This window comes from Corythoichthys intestinalis, chromosome 7 (assembly GCF_030265065.1).
Source record: "Corythoichthys intestinalis isolate RoL2023-P3 chromosome 7, ASM3026506v1, whole genome shotgun sequence".
Classification (NCBI taxonomy): domain Eukaryota; kingdom Metazoa; phylum Chordata; class Actinopteri; order Syngnathiformes; family Syngnathidae; genus Corythoichthys; species Corythoichthys intestinalis.
In genome coordinates, this window is record NC_080401.1 from 46,964,544 (window position 1) to 46,987,948 (window position 23,405).

Consider the following 23,405-nt stretch of genomic DNA (forward strand, 5'->3'; position numbering starts at 1 on the left):
CAAGGGGTAAAATGTACTAGCACATTCAGCAAGTAAAGAGGGGTCAATGCAAGTCTCAACATATTGAAAGTACTTTGATGCACTTTATAATGGTAGGGTTAATTCAATCCTTACAACATGGGATGACGATTGGCTGGCAACCAATTCAGGGTGTCCCCTGCCTACTGCCCGAAGTTAGCTGGGATAGGCTCCAGCACCTCCGCGACCCTCGTGAGGAATAAGCGGCATGGAAAATGAATGAATGAATGAATCTATATAATTGAAGTCATTATATAATGCAACAAAGGTTGTGTAAAAGTTGGTTGGGACAATTAAAGCATCCTGAAAAGTTGGTAGTGATATGTCCCTACCGTCCCTATGCAAACCTACGCCCTTGACTCTATTATACCATTCAGAGATAACAATGCTTTTTTCTCCACTAGAGGGCAATCATGCTCTTTGGATGGGTAATGAGTCAAAGTGTTTTGGTCTGAATTTGATGAGTATCTTTTTGGCATAATACGGTAATGTAATAAGCTCGCTATAGTACAGTATAATAATAACAGTTCATACAGATGAAGTTGTGCTGTGAAAAAAAAACATATTACAAACGTTACATATGCGCAACGTGTGGTCTGGAACATTTTTTCAGCCATGTTCCCCATACTGTCATGTATGAGGAAGTGCACTCACCACTCCCTCAGGGTCCACTAGTAGCAGATGTTTAGGCAGGCCGCAGTGCATTCCCGTCAGCACGTACTGACCCTGGTTGGCGGTGCTCTCCCGCACAAGGAAGTCTCCGTCTCGGACCAGCAGCTTTTCGGCATCTCTCCTGCTCATCCGGCTGTGATACCAGGTCTCCCTCCGGAGCTGCTCCTCATTCGGGGCCACAGGGGCCCGACGCCTTGGAGGGCTGGGCCACTGATCCTCCAGTAGCTGTACGCCTCCGACTTCAGCTGCAGTAGCGCCGCCAGATTCGTGCAGTTTTAGGGCATCCTCAAAGGGCCCTGTAGGATTAAAGTAATTATTGATTATTTGATTGCAACCAGAAATAGCACTTAAAAAGAGAATTTCCTTCATACCAAATACTGCTATCCAATTGGCTAGTGTTGTAGCTCTTAAAGTAAAAAATCTTTTTGTTAGCAAATAGTTGATGATCGGTACCACATTAAAAAACATGAATAGGGGCATTTCTAATCAGTGAACTGGATATAAGCAGGTCAATGGTAAATATTAAGCTTGAGAACGATAAACCGATACAACCGGATATCCGGTTTTACAGTTGAGAGATACAGATGTATCGATTAGAGCTGTCCCGACTAGTCGACGTCATCGATGACGTAAATCCGTCGACGAGCACAACATCCCGTCGATGGTTAATGAAAGGTTGAAAAAATATATGCGTGGAAAGTTCAGAATGTCGGATGCTCTGTATGCAAGCGGGGAAAGCGGCACAAAGCCAAAAAAAGCGCACCAGAGTGTCCAAAACAATGACTTATTTCAAAGAAACAAAGGAGGGTACACTCTTCTGTCCTGTCTCTTCAATGCCAAGCTTGGCTGCACGTCGGCCGTGAATAAACACCTCAAGCGCCGTCACCCAGTTTGTAATTTTTTTGTTTTTGTTTTTCATTTTTTGTACACCAGAGGGTGCTGTCGCCTTACTAAATAATAATGTTTCATTGACAATGGGCCTATAAGTGCTATTAGTATTGTTCTTAATGCTAACTGAAAGGTTTATTTCATTTTATGGTATAGAAAATTATATAAGGTTAAAAAGTCATACATATATACAGTATATACAGTGATTGCACTCAAGGGAGAGATTGTCAATGATAAGGTAATAAATTAAGGTAAAGGCAATTCATATAGGCAATTAATTGATATATAAATAAGGTTTAAAAGGAAAAAGGTGAAAAGTTTTTGTTACTTTCTAATTGTGTTGTTTTATTTGTGTGCACCGTAGCTTTTACAGTGTGATTACGTCAAGGATTGAATAAAAGTTGTAAACCATCAGTTTAAGAGACCATCTTTTCAATCGGGATGCTACACTAGTTACAGTAATACTATCAGCATTTGAACTCATTGTTTATTTGTGATTTATTGTTGTTATTTACATGTTTATTTGTACTTTAAATAATTTAAGTGTTCCAATATGTTTTTTGTGAATTGATAAGCGTCAACAAAAATTTCATTGCTAAATTAGTAAACAAAAAATATATATATATTTTTTTTTTTAATTATTAGATTAGTTGACTGATCGTAAAAATAGTCGGCTGACTAATCGGGAGAAAATTAGTCGTTTGGGACAGCCCTAGTATCGATAATAAAGTTACCATTTGACAGTAATTAGCCATTAAATAGTCAATGAACCGATAGTAGAGATAGAATTCGGCTATCGCGGGCACAAGAATCGGCTTCTAATGCCTAGTTCAATGCATTGCTTAATATGATAATAATTTAGCTTTTACTTCAAATGCTGCGCTTGTGTCATTCACCACACAGCGCACTTAGATCGAGACCGCAAGCATGATATAATATGGACAAGCTTACTCACAGTCGTGGTTGCCTCAACTTCCCATACATTTCGGCAGAACCGCTACTAGTCATCGTCATAACCTGATCGTCACGGGCGTGTCATAACAACGCGAGAGCTAACGAAACCACTGTATACCACTAATAGTGGCAACGAAGCAACATGCTAAAACAATGGACAGTGTGATCACCGACGCCAGCGACGTGCAGCGATTAATTTTCAACGCACCCAGGACAACAAAAGTCGGACTTTAAAGTGATGAAGGCAGCCAGATCTGTTCGCATGGGACAGAGCTTATGTGAAGTGTGGAGCGGTACAGAGATCGTGAGTTTTTAACCCTGAAAAATAACCCACTATAATGGTGGAAAGGGCGGCATATTGTTTCCACCAAACGCAGTTTACTTAAACATGAACATGTGGATTAGTTGATCTTCCTCAAGAAAAATCTGCCCTTCAAAAAAGATATGGACAGTGATGAGGAATAAAAAGCATAAGTGAATTACTTTGCTGTGTATTAGGTTAAAGTAATGATTTTTGACCTGTCTGTCTAAAATGCCATGTTTTTATTCCCCCAATTATACCAGTCATAAAGCATAATTTATAATTTATTTATGATGACACTAGCAGGTTTAATTCTTTTTTTTTTTTCTAGCGCTGCTGCATATAATGAATATTTTTTGTTTGTAAGATGTTTATGTTGAAAGTTTGCACTTAAATTACTTACCTCTTGTTTTAAAAACACCAGGAAATACATTAATTGAGTTACTGCACTTTATTGTTGTCTGTCACTGGAGTTTTATTTTATTATCAATCCCATCCAACAAAATGACGGTCATATAGGAAGCCTTTTTTTTTTTTTTTTTTTTTTTTTTCATAAAAAAATAAAACATAACTTCGGTATGAAATTTTGTAGTTTAATTTTGCTATGTTAGAAATGTCGTCTTTTTATATGTATAAAATACTGTACAAACACAACAAATATTTACTATCGTATCGTTTTCACTCTATCGAACCGTATCGTTCTTACACTGTATCGAATTGTATCGAATCGCTCGGCCTTAAAAATGTATCGTTTTTTTAATCGAACCATAACCTGTGTATGTAGATACATATCGAATCGGCTTCATGCCAGAGATTCCCAACCCTAGTAAATATCCGTACTCACTCATGTCAAAGAGGTCTTTCTTAGGACTGTCTGGCCCACTGGCCCCCCTGTGTCCATTGTGGCTTTGGGCCAGAGAATCCAAGTTTTCAAAACTTTGCGTATTCACATACTGGTGCTCCTCGTAGTCTTTGTTGCCAGGCGGCTGGCCATCAGCACACAGGTAACCATCTAAAATAAAACATACAAAGTTTATTTCAAAGTGTATAGTTTTCCTTAAGTGGGGCAAGGCAAAACAAGGTAGTTTGTTTTGCAGAAATTATAATTGTCCATATAAATGAACCTACACGAATGAATTTTTGAAACAAGGATCATTAAATCCATAAGCGGATTTTAAGGGGGGCCAGCCCCCCCCTCCAGTGGCCAAAAAGTGTCATTGCATGTAATTGACTTTCCTAAATATCTAAAAGTTGTAAAGCAATAAAAATGCAACAAAAATGAATGAAATGAACAAAAAAAAAATGTATAATGGGTCAAAATTATTTTTCGTACGGATCATGTGACTAGCAACTTAGAAGGCCATTTGCTTTGCATATAATTAAAAAAAAAAAATTGGGGAGGCAAATTTTATTTTTCAAATTATTTTTTTCTTTGATTGAAAATACAGTGCCCTCCATATTTATTGGGACCCCTGAAAAAGATGTGTTTTTTTAGCTTCTAATATATTTTTTAAAATTCAAATAACATGGGACCTTAATGGAAAAAAAGAGAAAAATCCAACCTTCAATACAAGTGCATTCATTCAGTGGGGAAAAAAATCCCGCATAAAGAAAAAAATTATTTGCCATCAAATAATGTGTGTCACAAAAATACACATGGTCCCAGGCTTCAACTGGGGCCGTGTGTATTTTTGTGTGAGACCAAAATTGATCTTTTTTGGAACAAACACTCTAAGTGGGTCTGGCGTGCCACGAAAGATACACATGCTGAAAAGCACCTCATACCCACTGTGAAGTATGGGGGTGATTCAGTGATGCTGTGGGGCTGTTTCGCTTCCAAAGGCCCTGGGAACCTTGTTAGGGTGCATGGCATCATGAATGCTTTGAAATACCAGGACATTTTAAATTAAAATCTGTTGCCCTCTGCCTGAAAGCTGAAGATGGGTCGTCACTGGGTCTTTCAGCAAGACAATGACCCTAAACATATGGCCAAATCTACACAGAAATGGTTCACCAGACACAAAATTAAGCTCCTCCCATGGCCATCTCAGTCCCCAGACCTTGTTTTGTTGGCAAAAGGGGGTTGTACAAAGTATTAACACCAGGGGTGCTAATTGTGACACACATTATTTGATGTCAAATAATTTTTTCTTTATGTGGGATTTTTTCCCCCACTGAATGAATGCACTTATATTGAAGGTTGGATTTTTTCTCTTTTTTTCCGTTAAGGTCCCATATTATTTGAATTAAAAAAATATATTAGAAGCTAAAAAACACATCTTTTTCAGGGGTGCCAATAATTATGGAGGGCACTGTATATATATTTTTTGATTGAAGCAACTTTTTGGGGGATTAAATGATTTAGACACAAATATCCTACTCATAATATGGCCCAAACACAAAAAGGATTGCTTCAATCAAAGAAAACTTTTTCAATGAAAAATTAAGTGTTCAAATGCAAATTATTCAATCTCAATAATATTTTGGCATTCAAAAACTTTTTCCATGATTGAAATTTTTCTTTTTTTTTTTTATTGAAGTGATTTTTCTTTTTGAAAATATATTTTTTTGAAGCAGCATATTTTTTGATTGAATAATAAAGACAGAAATGTCCTAGCCGAAATGTGGCCCAAACACAAATCGACATTACATCAATCAAAAAAATTGTCTTCAATTTAAAAAATATATATATTTTTTTAAAATCAAAGAAAAATAGCTTTCACATGCCTTTTTTTTTAGTTTCAAATTTATTTTTGCATTGCATTTGCAACACTTTTTTTTTTTTGATTGAAGTGAATTTTTGGGGTTGAAAATATATATTTGGATTGAAGGAAATTTTTTTTGATTGAATAATAAAGACACAAATCTACCTCCATATGGCTCCGCCCAGCGGATACAATTTTTGACTGGGGTAACTACATTGGAAGACACCGACGGGCGTATTGCCTAAGCAGCCTGATTTAGAATTCCCCTCAAGAATGATGGGAAAAAGATGAACAGATGACATGTTTATGTTGCTAGAGTCATACTCTGGAAGCCCGGCAGCGTAACCGTGTGACGTCACCGCCCTGCAACGTCAACAACAATGGCGACCTACTAGTAAACTAAATTTACAAATTGTATAAAAACGAAAACATCAAGAGGGGTTTGAATATGAAATTATTTTAACTCATAATAACGTTTATCTTTTAAGTACAACAAGTCTTTCTATCTGTGGATCCCTTTAAGGACTTTTAAATACTTAGCAACTACAGGATGGCAGTTACAAGGGACAAATCTTTGACTAAGACAGTGATTCCCAACCAGTAAGACATCATCAGTATTTGCATGGGAGATCATCATGTCACCTATTTTTTTCTAAAAAAATTTTAATCATTACTTTTCTTCATAAATACAGTTTTAGAAATATTTATTCCCACATATTTGTTCTTTTTACTTGATATATTTATTTCGATATTGTCTGTTGTCTTTCTGTAACTTGTGACTCGATAGGGTGTAGAAGTGGGAGTTTTTCTCCCAAGGTTATAAGAGAGTTCCACTTTCTTGTGAGCCTCTTCATGGGTTAATATTGGGGCCTGCCTTTTCACATCTGGAATAACAAAATGGCTATGCGTCGAAAGGTCAGGACAGAATCTTTTCAAAGGTTCCTGAGCCACTCTAGGGGATTCATTCCTGCCCGGCCAGCTTTTAATGGTTGATTTCTTAATAAATGTATTTAGGTGATAATTGTTTTTGTTTTTTTTTGTTACTGAGTTGTGTAGCGTTATCTCTTGTTCATTAAGCAAATTAAAAGAACCTGTATAAAGAGAAAATCAACTTTTTTCTTCTTCACAGAATATGGAGTATACAGTTGTGGTCAAAAGTTTACATACACTTGTGAAGAACACAATGTCATGGCTCTCTTGAGTTTCCAGTTATTTCTACAACTCGGATTTTTCTCTGATAGAGTGATTGGAACAGATACCTCTGTCACAAAAAAGATTCATGAAGTTTGGTTCTTTTACGACTTTATTATGGGTGAACAGAAAAAAGTGATCAAATCTGCTGGGTCAAAAATATACATACAGCAGCGCTAATATTTGGTAACATGTCCCTTGGCCATTTTCACTTCAATTAGGCGCTTTTGGTAGCCATCCACAAGCTTCTGGCAAGCTTCTGGTTGAATCTTTGACCACTCCTCTTGACAGAATTGGTGCAGTTCAGTTAAATTTGATGGCTTTATGACATGGATTTGTTTCTTCAGCATTGTCCACAAGTTCTCAATGGGGTTTAAGTCAGGACTTTGGGAAGGCCATTTGAAAACCTTCATTCTAGCCTGATTTAGCCATTCCATTACCACTTTTGATGTGTGTTTGGGGTCATTGTCCAGTTCGAACACCCAACTGCGCCCAAGACCCAATCTTCGGGCTGATGACGTTAGGTTATCTTGAAGAATTTGAAGGTAATCCTTCTTCTTCATTATCCCATTTACTCTCTGTAAAGCACCAGTTCCATTGGCAGCAAAACAGCCCCACAGCATAATACTACCACCACCGTGCTTGACGGTAGGCATGGTGTACTTGGGGTTAAAGGCCTCCCCTTTTCTCCTCCAAACATATTGCTGGGCATTGTGGCCAAAAAGCTCGATTTTTGTTTCGTCTGACCACAGAACTTTCCTCCAGAAGGTCTTATCTTTGTCCATGTGATCAGCAGCAAACTTCAGTCGAGCCTTAAGGTGCCGCTTTTGGAGCAAGGGCTTCCTTCTTGCACAGCAGCCTCTCAGTCCGTGGAGATGCAAAACACGCTTGACTGTGGACACTGACACCTGTGTTCCAGCAGCTTCTAATTCTTGGCAGATCTGCTTTTTGGTGATTCTCGGTTGAATCTTCACCCTCCTGACCAATTTTCTCTCAGCAGCAGGTGATAGCTTGCGTTTTCTTCCTGATCGTGGCAGTGACAAAACAGTGCCATGCACTTTATACTTACAAACAATTGTTTGCACTGTTGCTCTTGGGACCTGCAGCTGCTTTGAAATGGCTCCAAGTGACTTTCCTGACTTGTTCAAGTCAATGATTCGCTTTTTCAGATCCATGTATGTATATTTTTGACCCAGCAGATTTGATCACTTTTTCTGTTAACCCATAATAAAGTCATAAAAGAACCAAACTTCATGAATGTTTTTTGTGACAAAGAAGCATCTGTTCCAATCACTCTATCGGAGAAAAATCAGAGTTGTAGAAATAACTGGAAACTCAAGAGAGCCATGACATTATGTTCTTCACAAGTGTATGTAAACTTTTGACCACAACTGTATATTTTGTTATTTTGGACATGTCGGGGACATCCGAGTTTTCCAAGCATCAAAACAAAGACGTTGTCAGCAGGACTCGAGCATTCGCTGTTGAGTCCATCGCTTTAGCCACGACAACACATCATAAAGAGCATTTTCTCAAGCCTTTTTGTGGGATCGTGATAAGGATTTGTAATGCCTGTGAATATTCTTAATTTTATCGAGGTCAGTTGATTCCCAGGCTTCCTCTATTCAGGACTTTTCTGGAAAAGCATTTCTCAGGACAGTAAACTTTGTTGCGGGGTAGGGACTGCAATAAAGGCCTTCTGGTTCTAAATTGATATTCGTGCCTTCAGTGAGTTACTGGGAATTGCAATCTGATTCTGAGACTGAAGTCATCTGAGGGTTTGTGTAAGGAACAATGTAGCCTTCCTTATATGTATTCCTGATAAAAAAAAGAGCACACACACACCCACACAAAAAAAAAAAAAACACGCGATTTTAAAGCCCCCCTCGCAGACTGGCTGTTTCGCCATAGCCTTGACCGAGTACTTAAGGTGATAGGGTCTCCTTGCGCAGGTTTGAATCTTGCCAGCAACAAGGGCATGGAGCAGTTTATCCTTCCGAGAGCATTGGGAATCTCCATCCATGCAAAAAACAAGCCAGAGTTCTTTTTAAAAACATTCTTATAGACCGACAAGAAGATACCGAAACCGCTTAAAACTGGAATGTACTGTATATGCCAAGCCTGAAGAGGTGACTGAGGTCACTGAAAAACAGACTAAGTGGCCCGAGCAGGGAAAGAAGAAAATTCCAAATGTTATTCATCCACACCTCTTGCTGAAACAGCTGTAAAAGCAATATCAAGCCAAGTTAACTCTGCAGCACAAAAAGATGACGATTTGTGGGAATGAGCTCCCCACCTCTTGAATCTCTGCAGCAATGCTGACAGCACTCCTGTAACGAGTCGCATGACATTTTGGAGGGAAAATGACAAGCAGTACTCAATTTGGACATTTAGGGATGTGCAGTGGGGCAAATAAGTATTTAGTCAACCACTAATTGTGCAAGTTCTCCCACTTGAAAATATTAGAGAGGCCTTTAATTGTCAACATGATTGAACCTAAACATGAGAGACAGAATGTGGAAAAAAAAATAGAAAATCACATTGTTGCATTTTTAAAGAATTTATTTGAAAATCATGGTGGAAAATAAGTATTTGGTCAATACCAAAAGTTCATCTCAATACTTTGTTATGTACCCTTTGTTGGCAATAACGGAGGCCAAACGTTTTCTGTAACTCTTCACAAGCTTGTCTCACACTGTTGCTGGTATTTTGGCCCATTCCTCCATGCGGCTCTCCTCTTGAGCAGAGAGATGTTTTGGGGCTGTCGTTGGGCAACACGGACTTTCAACTCCTTCCACAGATTTTCTATGGGGTGGAGATCTGGAGACTGGCTAGGCCACTCCAGGACCTTGAAATGCTTCTTACGAAGCCACTACTTTGTTGCCCTGGCTGTGTGTTTGGGATCGGTGTCATGCTGAAAGACTCAGCCACGTCTCATCTTCAATGCCCTTCCTGATGGAAGGAGATTTTCACTCAAAATCTCTCGATACATGGCCCCATTCATTCTTTCCTTTACACAGATCAGTCACCCTGGTCCCTTTGCAGAAAAACAGCCCCAAAGCATGATGCTTCTACCCCCATGCTTCACAGTGGGTATGGTGTTCTTCGGATGCAATTCAGTATTCTTTCTCCTCCAAACACGAGAACCTGTGTTTCTACCCAAAAAGTTCTATTTTGGTTTCATCTGACCATAACACATTCTCCCAGTCCTCTTCTGGATCATCGAAATTCTCTCTAGTGAACAGCAGACAGGCCTGGACGTGTACTTTCTTCAGCAGGGGGACACATCTGGCAGTGCAGGATTTGAGTCCCTGGCGGCACATTGTGTTAATGATAGTAGCCTTTATTACTGTGGTCCCAGCTCTGTAGGTCATTCACTAGGTCCCCGTGTGTGGTTCTGGGATTTTTGCTCACCGTTCTTGTTATCATTTTGACGCCACGGGGTGAGATCTTGCATGAAGCCCCAGATCGAGGGAGAAAATCAGTAGTCTTGTATGTCTTCCATTTTCTAATAATTGCTCCCACAGTTGATTTCTTTACACCAAGCGTTTTACCTATTGCAGATTAAGTCTTCCCAGCCTGGTGAAGGTCTACAATTTTGTCTCAGGTGTCCTTCGGACAGCTCTTTGGTCTTGGCCATAATGGAGTTTGGAGTGTGACTGACTGAGGTGGTGGACAGGTTTCTTTTATACCGATAATGAGTTAAAACAGGTGCCATTAGTACGAGTGGAGCCTCGTTAGACCTCATTAGAAGAAGTTAGACCTCTTTGACAGCCAGAAATCTTGCTTGTTTGTAGGTGACCAAATACTTATTTTCCACTCTAATTTAGAAATAAATTCTTTAAAAATCAAACTATGTGATTTTCTGTTTTTTTCCACATTCTGTCACTCATGGTTGAGGTTCACCAATGTTGACAATTACAGGCCTCTCTAATCTTTTCAAGTCGGAGAACTTGCACAATTGGTGGTTGACTAAATAATTATTTGCCCTACTGTATGTGTTATGTAGATAAACGTATTACATTTTATTTAAGTATTTTTGCCACTGTGTCTGTACTTGTTTTTTTTTTTAAAGTAAGTAAGTAAGTAAAAAAAAAAAAAAGTGAGTACAGTACTTCATTCATCACTGCTGTAATCGAATAAATCCCAACATAAAGAGCCAAGTATCCACAGTGAATGCTGTTCCCTGTGTGGCCGCTAGATGTCTCACCTGAACCACTGGTTGCGTCGGTGTCCCAATGAAGTTCATAGCACAGTTGACTTGCATGGTGAGTTGTTTGCTCCCTTTTCGCTGGTGAGCCCATCTACACACAGACGCGCACTCACAATAAAACTTAAAAAAACAACAACCCATCTTTAATAATGCATGAACATCTTTCTCATCCCGCCACCACACATAATGTAGTTTGCAGGCACTCTATTTGAAACCCAAGCCCCCATCATGTTAGCATGTTTTTCCTCTCATCCTGGGTCAACGGATCAAGCGAGCCTCTTTGCCGAGTCATATTTGTCTTTGAGCAATTAAAGTGCGGCAACATCACAGGTTGGGACTGTTGGGGAGTCTGACTTGAACTGAATGGTATCAGACCGAGAGGTATTTCTTTATCTTGTGTTTTGGTTACTTTAGTTCACTGAATCCCAAGCAAAGGCCTTGGCCTATCAGCATACAGTTGATCAGATGTGCTAAGGGAAATTGTTTATTTTTAAACACTTTCCATTTACAGGACTGTAAATGTATCTTGTTTTTTTTATCTTAAATGTAGTCTATCCATTATTGTTTGTCGGTATCAGGGCCATTGACAGCGATAGACTGTCAGGTGACCACTCATTTACTGTATTTCCGAATGAACAATTCCCATTCCCAATGTCAGCTATCAACAGAGGTGGGTAGTAACCAGTGTTGTTAATCTTACTCCCAAAAAGTAATTGCATTAGTAACTCAGTTACCTGAATGTAAGAGCAATTAGTTACTTGGCAAAGTAACCGGTGATAATTTTCATGTTTTTTAAAAAAACAACAAACAAAACAGGTCACACAATGTGAAGTTTAAAGCGTTTTTGGGGCAATTGGCCCTAGCCCAATTGTTTACCCTAAACTTAACTCGACACAGGTGTATTGCGGATATTGCGAAAACTAGACGCGTCCCTTTCGCTCATTAATATTCATGACATTAGCTACTGTTGCTAAATAGGGACAAGCCACTGTTTGTCCCTAATAGGAAATGAATGGAAATCGTGTACAAAGGAGATGTTTACAGAGCTAAACCTACCAATTCTCTCCGAAAATGATGTGCCCTAGTGCCAAATTGACTGGCAAAGATGTGGAAGAACACAATAATGTTCAGTTAAAGAGATGGCTTTAGTGTTGAAGGCTCAAAAAGACGAAAAAAAACGAGCCGACCTAAGCATAGCTTTAGCTTTTTTATCGACGCGACTGACAATGACATTCTCCTGTTTCAACAAGCTATCCTTTACCATCAGCCCTGTCTTTCTTATATATCCTCTGGTTGTCCTACGTCTCTTACCGTTCTTGGGGGGTAATTTAGTTAGCTTTGTGTAGCGATCGCAAATGCTACTCAGTGACAGCCAACGAACACTTTTCATTTTTTCATTGATAACACATCTTAATCCTATAATTTATTTACACTTCCCCCTTACTAAAGTTGTCTTTTTTATATATATATAACAGAAACGGTAACAGTGGCAGTCAGATACCATTGTAATTCTTTTCAGGTCATTCATTGTCAGAGAGAAGCAGTACGGCACAACGTTACGCTAAAAAAATAAGTTAAAAATATAAAAATGGCTTACCTCTTTGTCCTCTGAAAGACCATGCCAACCCAACATAATGTTTACCGCATATGAAACGTGAATGGATTCGCCGAGCTGGTGTAAAGTCCGCGCAAGTTGATTCGGTCTTCACATTTTTTCCTCCCGAGTTTTTGGTTTCCGGAAACGTATGAAGAAAACATCCTCATGTGTCGTAATTAATGTCTAGAGTCGTTTCTACAAGTTCCAAAAAAGCAATGCATGATCGGCATGTTCGTTTTTGAAAGATTACCGGAGAAAAGTAGCACTAATTACGTTGGGTCTATGCGAGGGTGGGTCTATAATGTCCCACTTCGGCTTTACTTCCGCCTTACGATGCGACGTCACGGTCTAAAAATAGCCTGCGTGCGGTACGCCATTGCTCCTGTTATTGCATTAATTCCCTTCTGTCTATTTTCGACATGTGTAAGTTTTAAAACTGTTTCATCATTTAAAGATAGATTTAAGTTCAGTTTTGCCGATTTAGGAGTATTTTAGAAAAAAAGTTACTTAGGATCCCTAGGAAGGTTCTCTATAACAGAGCCTTCTTGAGAAGTCTACTGCTTTAAGATGGCGGCTGTTTACTAACACATCTAGTTCTTTATAATACATGTTGCTAATGCTGCCGTGTCTGTCATTTGCATCTAGTTCTGTATATATGTGATGTCTACCGAAGCATCATGTGGACGTAGTTTGTAGGCTATCGGCTACAGTCAGGTATTATTGTAGCCACCTAGCATAGTAGCATCACGTTTGCAACGGCGTCACAACCAACATCGCAAAGCATAGTAACGCACGCCTTTCCCGCCTCAGTAACGGAAACGGCTCTGCCAAGATGAGAAAAGTATTTAATTAGATTACTCACTACTGAAGAAAATAACGCCGCTAGTAACGCTGTTATATTCTAACGCCATTATTAACAACACTGGTAGTAACGCATTCCATATACCCCGTTACATTTACTTGAGTAACTTTTTGAGAAAAATCTAATTCTAGGAGTAATTTTACCAAGCCATACTTTTTACTTTTACTTGAGTAGATTTGTGAAGAAGAAACCCTACCCTTACTTCACCACTTTGGGCTACACTAGTCGTTACATTTTTACCTCTTTATTCTACATATTAGATTTTCCTTTTTTTTTTTTGTCCCAGCGATGCTAACAGTAGCTCTACCGGTTTCACCAATGAGACATCGCAACAATAATCACATGACTCCATTATACCAATCAGACTCAAGCTTGCCGTTTTATGATCACACTGGCTTGTTCAATCACGTGGTGTTTTTAAAGCAAGGGCGTAGTTTTGGTCTCAACATTGGTAGGAATGATATAACAGCATAACCTACATGTACACTTTTTGCAGGGGATGGGACATTTATAAGACCAAACAGATTGGGTAAATGGGGGTCAGGGCTAAATTTCTCACAAATATGAATCCAATTAATTGATAGGCTAAATGATTAATGCAAAATAAATCTTCATTGACTTAAACTAACTTTCATGTGTATTGGTTAATTTGACACAACGTTCGATTCAAACCTTGTTTTCAAAAACTACTAAAAATTCATTTTGAAGTCCGAGACCCTTTATTTAAAAAAACAAAACAAAACAGGAAGCTATCCAAAAATTCTGTGAGACACTGGAGCACACCTAGACTCAAACTAAACTACAGTAATATTAAAGTGATTTGGGAAATAAAATCATAAAAAAATCTGATATCAAAGGACCGATTTACATCTGAAGCATACTATCAAGACTCAAAGTACCATCATGTAATTCTGATATTTGATTTCATTTCACAATTTTTTTTTTTTTCATGTCAGTTCATGTTCATGTCAGTGTCCCTCTAAAGTGGACCCATTCTGGGGACTTGCACTCTGAAGCCACCGTGTTGCATTACGGTAATGCACCTAATGCAAACAATGATCCAAATAAGGGACGGCTACGTTGACAATGCTAACTCTGATCCAGGTCCGACTTTTTGTAGCAAAATTAGCGGTGTTTCCCCCATCTCCACAACAACAACGTCTTTTTACATTACTGACAGTGGCTTGTGCTGGCCGAAAAAAACTCCTAATATGCATCCTCTTCGAAGGGGGTGGAGGAGGCGGCATGTTGTATTCCTGTCAGCGGGGTTGTGTGAGTCTTTGTGGCGGGAGGAGGGGGCAGGGGGTCAAGTCATCAGCCAATCAAACGTGCATTTGAGGGGAAAAAAATGGACCAGCATATTCAGCAAGTGAAAAGGGATAAATTTAAGTCTGAACATAATGAAAATAATTCACTTAATAATGGTAGAGTCTATTCTATCCTTACAACATCTGGTAAGACAATCTAAATTACCCATATAACCTAAGTCATTATATAATGCGAATAAGGTGGCTTAAAAGTTGGTGGGGACAATTTGAGCATCCTGAAAAGTTGGTACTGTTATGTCCCTACCGTTCCTATGCAAACCTACGTCCTTGCTTTAAAGCACTGTAAAAAATTAAGTATTTGACATAGAGCGCTGCCCTCAACATAACTCTAAAGCACAGATTTTAACCTCTCTCCTAGTTCTTATTTGGCACCGATTGACCACAAAAACCGGAGATATGATCCTTTTAATTTCATAAAAGGAACTATGAAGGAACTCTATTCAAACTACGAATTATTTGCTCCACTAAAGGGCATTCATGCTCTTTGGACGAATGATGCTTCCGTTCTGCAGGTTTTTTTTTTTCCCTCTCGCCGGAATTCAATGATTTTTTTTTGTATCTCTTTGGCTTAATGCAGTTATGTAATTGGATTGGTACTACTATTGTTTAGGGCTGCAGCTATCGATTATTTTAGTAGTCGATTAATCGATGAACTACTTAGTTCGAATAATCAAGTAATCAGATAGGGAACATGAAAAATTAAAAGCCTCAGACGGTATTAAAAAATAATAATACCGTATTGGCCTGAATATAAGACGGTGTTTTTTGCATTGAAATAAGACTGAAAAAGCGGAGGTCGTCTTATTTTCGCGATCTAGACATTATACCCATTCATGACGCTAGATGGCGCCAGTTATTGAAGTGATGTTCTGTCATGACAGATCTCAGCTACTCTCAAGTTTAACCAGTTTGCATTATTTTATTGCAATGTTTTTCCTTATTCAGATTTGTTTTAAGACAACAGTTACAGTTAGACTTCACTTTGATGGTTAATGCAGTTATTACAAATTTGTTGTTTCATCACAATAGATTGGTTTTTTTTCATGTCAAAAACCAGAAGCCATTCATTTACGAATGTGATTGCACTTTAGTTTACATATTTAAATGTTGAGATATTAAGATTTGAATGATGCAAAATAACATGCTTTTTCTCTCAAATATAGTTATAATCATTTGTTTCAGATGTACTGTAATTATTTTCTGTATAAAAATTAATTTGGTATTCAAAAAGTCTTTTTTCAAACTTGAGTCTTGAAAAAGAGGGGGTCGTCTTATAATCAGTGCCGTCTTATATTTGAGCCAATACGGTAACAAATGAATAAGGTTCAATGTACAACAAAAGAACAATTGGCTAAAGTCTGCTAGCTTAAATGCTATAAAATCTAACTTTTTTTTTTTTTTTTTTTTTTTACACTGCTCTTAACAAATGGTTCAGACACATATTCCCACAAAAAACGGCTAACTATACCTATAAACTAAATTACGAATGCATTAAAAAAAAAACATTAGCTCAAACAAAATCTTGGCTTATGTTGGTATGTTATGGAGCAACTGGATTCAGCCATGTGAAACGAGGCAGACTAGAGGGCTGTGTATCCACCCAAATCAATAAAACAATGCAAACACTTTCAAAATAAACCATTACAACGCCACTTTAATTAAACGAATACTCGTAGCAGCAAAATTTAATTCGAATCCTTTTTCCTAATTGAATACTCGAGTTAATCGATTAATTGTTGCAGCACTACTATTGTTTAAAATAGGGGTGTCCAAACTTTTTGCAAAGGGGGCCAGATTTGGTGTGGTAAAAATGTGGGGGGGGGCGACCTTGGCTGACGTCCTTTACGTAGAACAATATATTTAAGCAAATTTTAGCAAGCAATTCTGTGTGTCACATTTGCTTTATCATTTTTTTTTTTATGATTAATAATTTCAACAATCGCGCAACTAGCCTTTGTGACGTTCTCTTTCAACTCTCGGGTTCTTGCGAAATACTGCTGCTGTGAAATTAAACTAGCTTCAAGTTGCTTCAATTTCTCGCTGCCTATCTTCCCTCTAATCTTGTCGTACATGTCAGCGTGTCTTGTTTGGTAATGTCGCCTCACATTGAACTATTCAAAAACAGCGACTGTCTCTTTGCAAATGAGGCAGACACAGTTGTTGCGTATTTTAGTGAAGAAATAGTCCAATTTCCACCTATTCTTGAAACGTCAGCCATCGCAGTCAACTTTCTTTTTTTTTTGTTTATTGTCGCCATTTTAGAAAATTGGAAGTAAAGAGTCACACAGAGTGCTGCTGCCTTTTAGTGGGTAAATGAGGAGCAGCATTTAGTGTGTAAGCTACTTCATATGCTGGTAGCAGTACTGCTGACCAATTTATTAAGTCTGTGTGCGGGCCAGACGTTATAGATTTTATGACAGAGGCTGGGGGCCGGATGAAATTTGACCACGGGCCGGACTTTGGACATGTCTGGTTTAAAACAAACAACAAAATCAAACATCATAAGAAGTTACTCACAATGTTACTCATTACTTGAGTATTCTTTTCACCAAATACTTTTTTACTTGGACTTATGTAAATTTTTTGGATGATTCATTTTACTCTTATGTGAGTAATATGATTTTGAAGTAACGCTAATCTTACTTGAGTCAAATTTTTGGCTACTCTGCCCACCTCTGGCTATCAATTACCTGTAGTGATGCTCTGCTTTGTGGTTGTGTGTGGATGTGAGATAGCTGGGATTGACTGGGCCGCAGTCTGGAGTCCACCACCCCCCCGAGCGGAGGCTCCTTGCCCGGGATGCTGTTATAGTAGTCGTGCTCGGAGAAGTCTTCATCCTCGCCCCACACCGGTTCCTCTGTCCTGAAAGACCTGAGTAAACAAACAGTGCATTAATTAACATTCAGGCGCTGAGGAGAATAGATTGGATACACACTATTTTAACACAACTTGGTCAAACTTGAACTGTAGTTCCCATTTTTCCTTTGTTAGCTTTTCCTTTTAAGGGGTAAAAAATCAAAGGAATTTTCTCCGAACCAAATGCCTAGCCCTGCATCGCCGGTTTAAATATCAATGTTGGCCTTGAGCGCTCATTTCCCTATCTAATAACTTTGTACCAATAGTTCCAATAATAACGACAATGTAGGCGTTCAATAAGATTAGGCAGATCGGATGTCATCTCCATATCCGAAGGTGATCTATTTAAGTATGATGATCATCATTACTACTGTTGAAAGGAAGGACTACAGACAGGATGAATGTGTGTGTGCCAGTGTTACAACACACTGAGTAGCTTACTCACATGGGCAGTTTCTATTTCTGTGTACTTTTGTTGTTGCGTCCTATCAATAATGCAGTCAATTAATTTTCCACTTCTGCAATTTCCTATTCTGTCCCCTAATTTGTCCTGAGCACCAGACATGTTAGTGAGGCCAGACAACCACCGGATCTGATACAGAAACTCAAGAAATGCTGAGGAACAATATATTGTATGTTTCCGCTGTAAAATAATGACATAAATGTGTTATATTTCCCTTTTACAATTGACTCAAAAATTGGCTATAATTGAATTACAGTGGGACAAATAAGTATTTAGTCAACCACCAATTGTGCAATTTCTCCTACTTGAAAAAATAGAGAGGCCAGTAATTGTCAACATGGGTAAACCTCAACCGTGAGAGACAGAATTTATTTCCAAATTAGAGTGTAAAATAAGTATTTGGTCACCTACAAACAAGCAAGATTTCTGGTTGTCAAAGAGGTCTACCTTCTTCTCACGAGGTCTATCGAGGCTCCACTCATTACCTGTATTAATGGCACCTGTTTTAACTCATTATAGGTATGAAAGACACCTGTCCACAGCCTCAGTCAGTCACACTCCAAACTCCACTATGGCCAAGACCAAAGAGCTGTAGAAGGACACCAGAGACAAAATTGTAGACCTGCACCAGGCTGGGAAGACTCAATATGCAATAGGTAAAACGCTTGGTGTAAAGAAATCGACCGTAGGAGCAATTATTAGAAAATGGAAGACATACAAGACCACTGATAATCTTCCTCGATCTGGGGCTCCATGCAAGATATCAACCTGTGGCGTCAAAATGATTACAAGAACGGTGAGCAAAAATCCCAGAGCCACTCGGGGGACCTAGTGAATGACCTACAGAGAGAAGTAACAAAGGCTACTATCAGTAACACAATGTGCCGCCAGGGACTCAAATCCTGGACTGCCAGACGTGTCCCCCTGCTGAAGCCAGTACACGTCCATGCCCGTCTGTGGTTCGCTAGAGAGCATTTGGATGATCCAGAAGAGGACTGGGAGAATGTGTTATGGTCAGATGAAACCAAAAACGTTTTGGTAGAAACACAGGTTCTCGTGTTTGGAGGAGAAAGAATACTGAATTGCATCCGAAGAACACCATACCCACTGTGAAGCATGGGGGTGGAAACATCATGCTCTGGGGCTGTTTTTCTACAAAGGGACTTGGCCTGAACGATATTGGAAAAAACTATTGCTGCGATTTTTTGGGGGTTTGCGATATTATATTGCGATATTAAAAAAAATATATATATATATATATATATATATATTTTTTTTTTTTTAAAGAAATTTTCACTAGATGAGTTGAATAGCTGTTTGGAAAGACTTTGGATGACTCACAACGACCAGTGCACAGTGATCCCTCGTTTTTCGCCGTTAATGGGGACCAGAACCTGCCGCCATAAGTGAAAAACCGCGAAGTTGAGCACCCCGCCCCCCAAATGTTTATTTTTTTGTGTGTGTGCTCAATGTATTTATTCAGATTTAGCATTGGAAAGAGATACATGTAAGGCATGTTTTTTTCTCACTTTTTCCCCAAAGTACGATTTAAAAAAAAATATATATATATATATATATATATATATATATATATATATATGTATATATATATATATATATATATATATATATGTATATATATATATATATATAACGTATATATATATATAATGTATATATATATTAATAAATGGTTTTAAGCACTTCAAATGTAATAATTATGATCAGTTTTAAACATAACTGTCCAACCAAATCATTTTTCAACAAGAATAAAGTACTGTAGTAGAAAAATGCTTGGCTTTATTAAATACTTCTGTTTATCTAGCTTAGCTGTGACTCTTGGTGGACATGTAGAAATTACAAACTCCTCATGATCACATTTAATTTTATATGTCTCAAACGTTCCCACACACACACATTCATTCCAAAGCGGCTTCCTTGCAGAAACTGTTTCACAAGTTAAACGATGATTGACAGCTGCGGCTCTGTGATGTCCGCTTCTTTGGCAAGATCAAAGATACCAGCGTCGTTAACTTTAATAAGCAAGTGCTGCAGTGACTGTAAGGTTCAAAGAGGCTCTGCGCAGAGCAGAGAGCAGGGCGTATGTGGATAAAAAAAAATAAAAACTATCGCACGTCCTTGCGATGGGACTATCGCACACGCACACATCGCAATGGCGATGTTTAAACGATATATCGTTCAGGCTTAAAAGGGACCAGGACGACTGATCTGTGTAAAGGAAAGAATAAATGGGGACATGTATCGAGAGATTTTGAGTGAAAATCTCCTTCCATCAGCAAGGGCATTGAAGATGAGACGTGGCTGGGTCTTTCAGCATGACAATGATCCCAAACACACAGCCAGGGCAACAAAGGAGTGGCTTCGGAAGAAGCATTTCAAGGTCCTGGAGTGGCCTAGCCAGTCTTCAGATCTCATGGCCATAGAAAATCAGTGGAGCGAGTTGAAAGTCCGTGTTGCCCAACGACAGCCCCAAAACATCACTGCTCTAGAGGAGATCTGCATGGAGGAGTGGGCCAGCAACCAAAATACCAGCAACAGTGTGTGAAAAGCTTTTGAAGAGTTACAGAAAACGTTTGGCCTCCATTATTGCCAACAAAGAGTACATAACAAAGTATTGAGATGAATTTTTGGTATTGACCAAATACTTATTTTTAATCATGATTTGCAAATACATTCTTTAAAAATGAAACAATGTGATTTTCTGTGTTTTTTCCACATTCTGTCTCTCATTGTTGAGGTTTACCTATGTTGACAATTACAGGCCTCTCTAATATTTTCAAGTGGGAGAACTTGCACAATTAGTGGCTGACTAAATACTTATTTGCCCCACTGTATTATTGCGGGATCTGTCTGGCGACTTCTGACTTATTTTACTCTGCCAAGTTACATTTGATCTCTATGAATGTATACTGAATAATGTATTTACCTGTCTAAAGACGTTAGAGTCTTAGGTGGACTGTGTAGGTACTGTTTGAATTGCAGCTCAAAAGCTTGGCCAATAGTACTGATGACACTCTGGGCCAAACCATCCGAGCACTCGAGAATATGACATGCTGGCATAGAGAGGTGACACAAATGATCAGCCCACTGTAAGTTTAAAATCCATCTCTTCAGCTACTTGTGGATTTGATAGTGGGACATGCTACCTCTCTGATTCACGGGGTCTTTGGCCACGTATGCAACATAATCGGGTGTGTCCTGCGAAATGAAAAGAGAAATGCATTAGAGGAAGATGCCAAAGCCAAACTGGACAACATCACAAACAGTTGACTCACTGTGTCTCCACCAGAGGCAAATGAGATGGACTGCATAGGGTGGTGCGCTAACATCTGAAAGAAACAATCAGTTAATCAGTTAAAAAAAAAAAAGAAGAAGAAGCAGAAGAAGAAACAAGGTCATTTTTCTGACATTTTTGTCCGTTAAAATAAGGTAGTACAGGTAGTCTCCGGGTTACGAACGGGTTACGTTCCTATGCTGGTGACATAAACTGAATTTCCGTGAAAATCAGAATTATCCCTTTAAGTACACCAAAATAACTATCCAAAAAGTCCAAAACTTTTGTACAGTATTTTATGTAATGATGGAGGATACACTGCCCTCTGGTGGCAGCATTGGGTCTGGCTGGACTGTCAGGAGCAGACTATCGTCTGACATGGATAAAGGACAGCTGCGCTCTAGTTTGGCCCACATAAGGCTGTAAGTTGTTTCAGCTAATATACAATATTATGAAAAAGTATCTGCGGGAGGTGGGGCTCGAAGGGGAGCGTCTGGTGGCTGGGCCAGTACGCATGGAGCCCGGTTCACAGCCCGAAAAGGCAACCTGGGTTCCCCTTCCCATGGGCTCGCCACCTGTGGGATGGGCCAAAGTGGTCGGGTGCATAGGGAGTTGGGCGGGAGTCAAAGGCGGGGGCCTCAGTGGTCCGACCCCCAGCTGCAGAGGCTAACTCTTGGGACATGGAGTCACCTCTCTGGCAGGGATGGAGCCTGAGCTAGTGTGTAAGGCAGAGAAGAAGAAGAAGATATAGTCGGACTCTCCTCCAAACACAGTTTGGGTTCTGGTACCAATCCTCTCGAGAAGGGTTAGACTCTCTTCCACTCTGGAGTTGCCCACGGTGAGAGGCGTCGAGCAGGTGTGGGCATACTTATTACCCCCTGGCTTGGCACCTGTACGTTGGGGTTTACCCCGGTAGACGAGAGGATAGCCTCCCTCCGCCTTCGGGTGGGGGGACTGGTTCTGACTGTTGTTTGTGCTTATGCACCGAACAGCATCTCAGAGTACCCACCCTTTTTGGAGTCCTTGGAGGGTGTGCTGGAGAGCGCCCCCTCTGGGGACTCCCTCGTTCTCTGGGGGACTTCTTCTGTGGCAAGATCAAACATTAAACGTCTGTCAATCATCGTTAACTTTAATAAGCAACTCCAGTGCGCTGCCTGACCAACACAGAGCAGCAGGAAGGAGAGTGAGACTACGTTATCGGTTTAGGATGCCTTATCTGTATTTGTTTCTTTATTTTTTACCGTAATTTTTGGACTATAAGGCGCACCTGACTAAAAGCCGCCACCCACCAAATTTGACACAAAAACGGCATTTGTTCATAAATAAGCCCCACTGGACTATAAGCCGCAGCTGTCCTCACTGTATTATGGGATATTTACACCAAAAGATATTAATCGGTAACACTTTATTGGACAGCGGCATCATAAAACTGTCATCAGACCAAATGAACCACCATTAAGCTTTGAACCAATTTGTTGCAACACTTCATTTGGTCATCACTGCTCCCTTGGGGGAGACAGTCAACCTCCTGCTGTCAACACTGTTGTCGTCCAACATGCCTCCTAGCATGCACTGCAGCGCTACAAATGTATAAAACAATCAAATTTATGTTATGTGCTAATTATTTCTTCAGTTACTGTTCCACTTGTTTCATTAATTGCTAGTTATGGTATTTGGTAACACTTTATTTGACAGTGGCGCCGTAAGACAATCATAATTATGACATGACACTGTCATGAGCATTAATGAATGCTTATAACAGATGTCACTTAGTGTCATCTAACCAATTATCTCACATTTGAATGGATGTAAAAAATCTGAGTTGGACATAAATAGAGTTGGTGACATAATTTGCCGAATAACACTGAATGACATCTGTCATAAGCATTCAGTAATGCCCATGTTAGTGTCATTTCATAATTATGACGGTTTTATGACAGTCTTATGACGCCACTGTCAAATAAAGTGTTACATATTAACCCAAATAAATCAACAAATAAGCCGCACTGGACTATAAGCGCAGGATCCAAAATGAGGGAAAAAAAGTAGCGGCTTATAGGCC

The 23,405-nt window shown here is 39.3% G+C and overlaps 1 protein-coding gene across 4 annotated transcripts in view; it reads right to left on the reverse strand.

The window, feature by feature from the left end:
• shc2 (SHC (Src homology 2 domain containing) transforming protein 2) overlaps positions 1–23,405 on the reverse strand; it is a 76,130-nt gene that overhangs the window by 10,875 nt on the left and 41,850 nt on the right. For all 4 annotated transcript variants that reach the window (XM_057840547.1, XM_057840548.1, XM_057840546.1 and 1 more), the window contains 7 exons: positions 21,345–21,398; positions 21,216–21,267; positions 20,996–21,122; positions 17,420–17,600; positions 10,940–11,033; positions 3,678–3,845; positions 673–986 (listed from right to left, as the gene is read on the reverse strand). In XM_057840547.1, the coding sequence (XP_057696530.1) occupies positions 673–986; positions 3,678–3,845; positions 10,940–11,033; positions 17,420–17,600; positions 20,996–21,122; positions 21,216–21,267; positions 21,345–21,398 (990 nt within the window). The remainder of the gene's footprint in view (positions 1–672; positions 987–3,677; positions 3,846–10,939; positions 11,034–17,419; positions 17,601–20,995; positions 21,123–21,215; positions 21,268–21,344; positions 21,399–23,405) is intronic.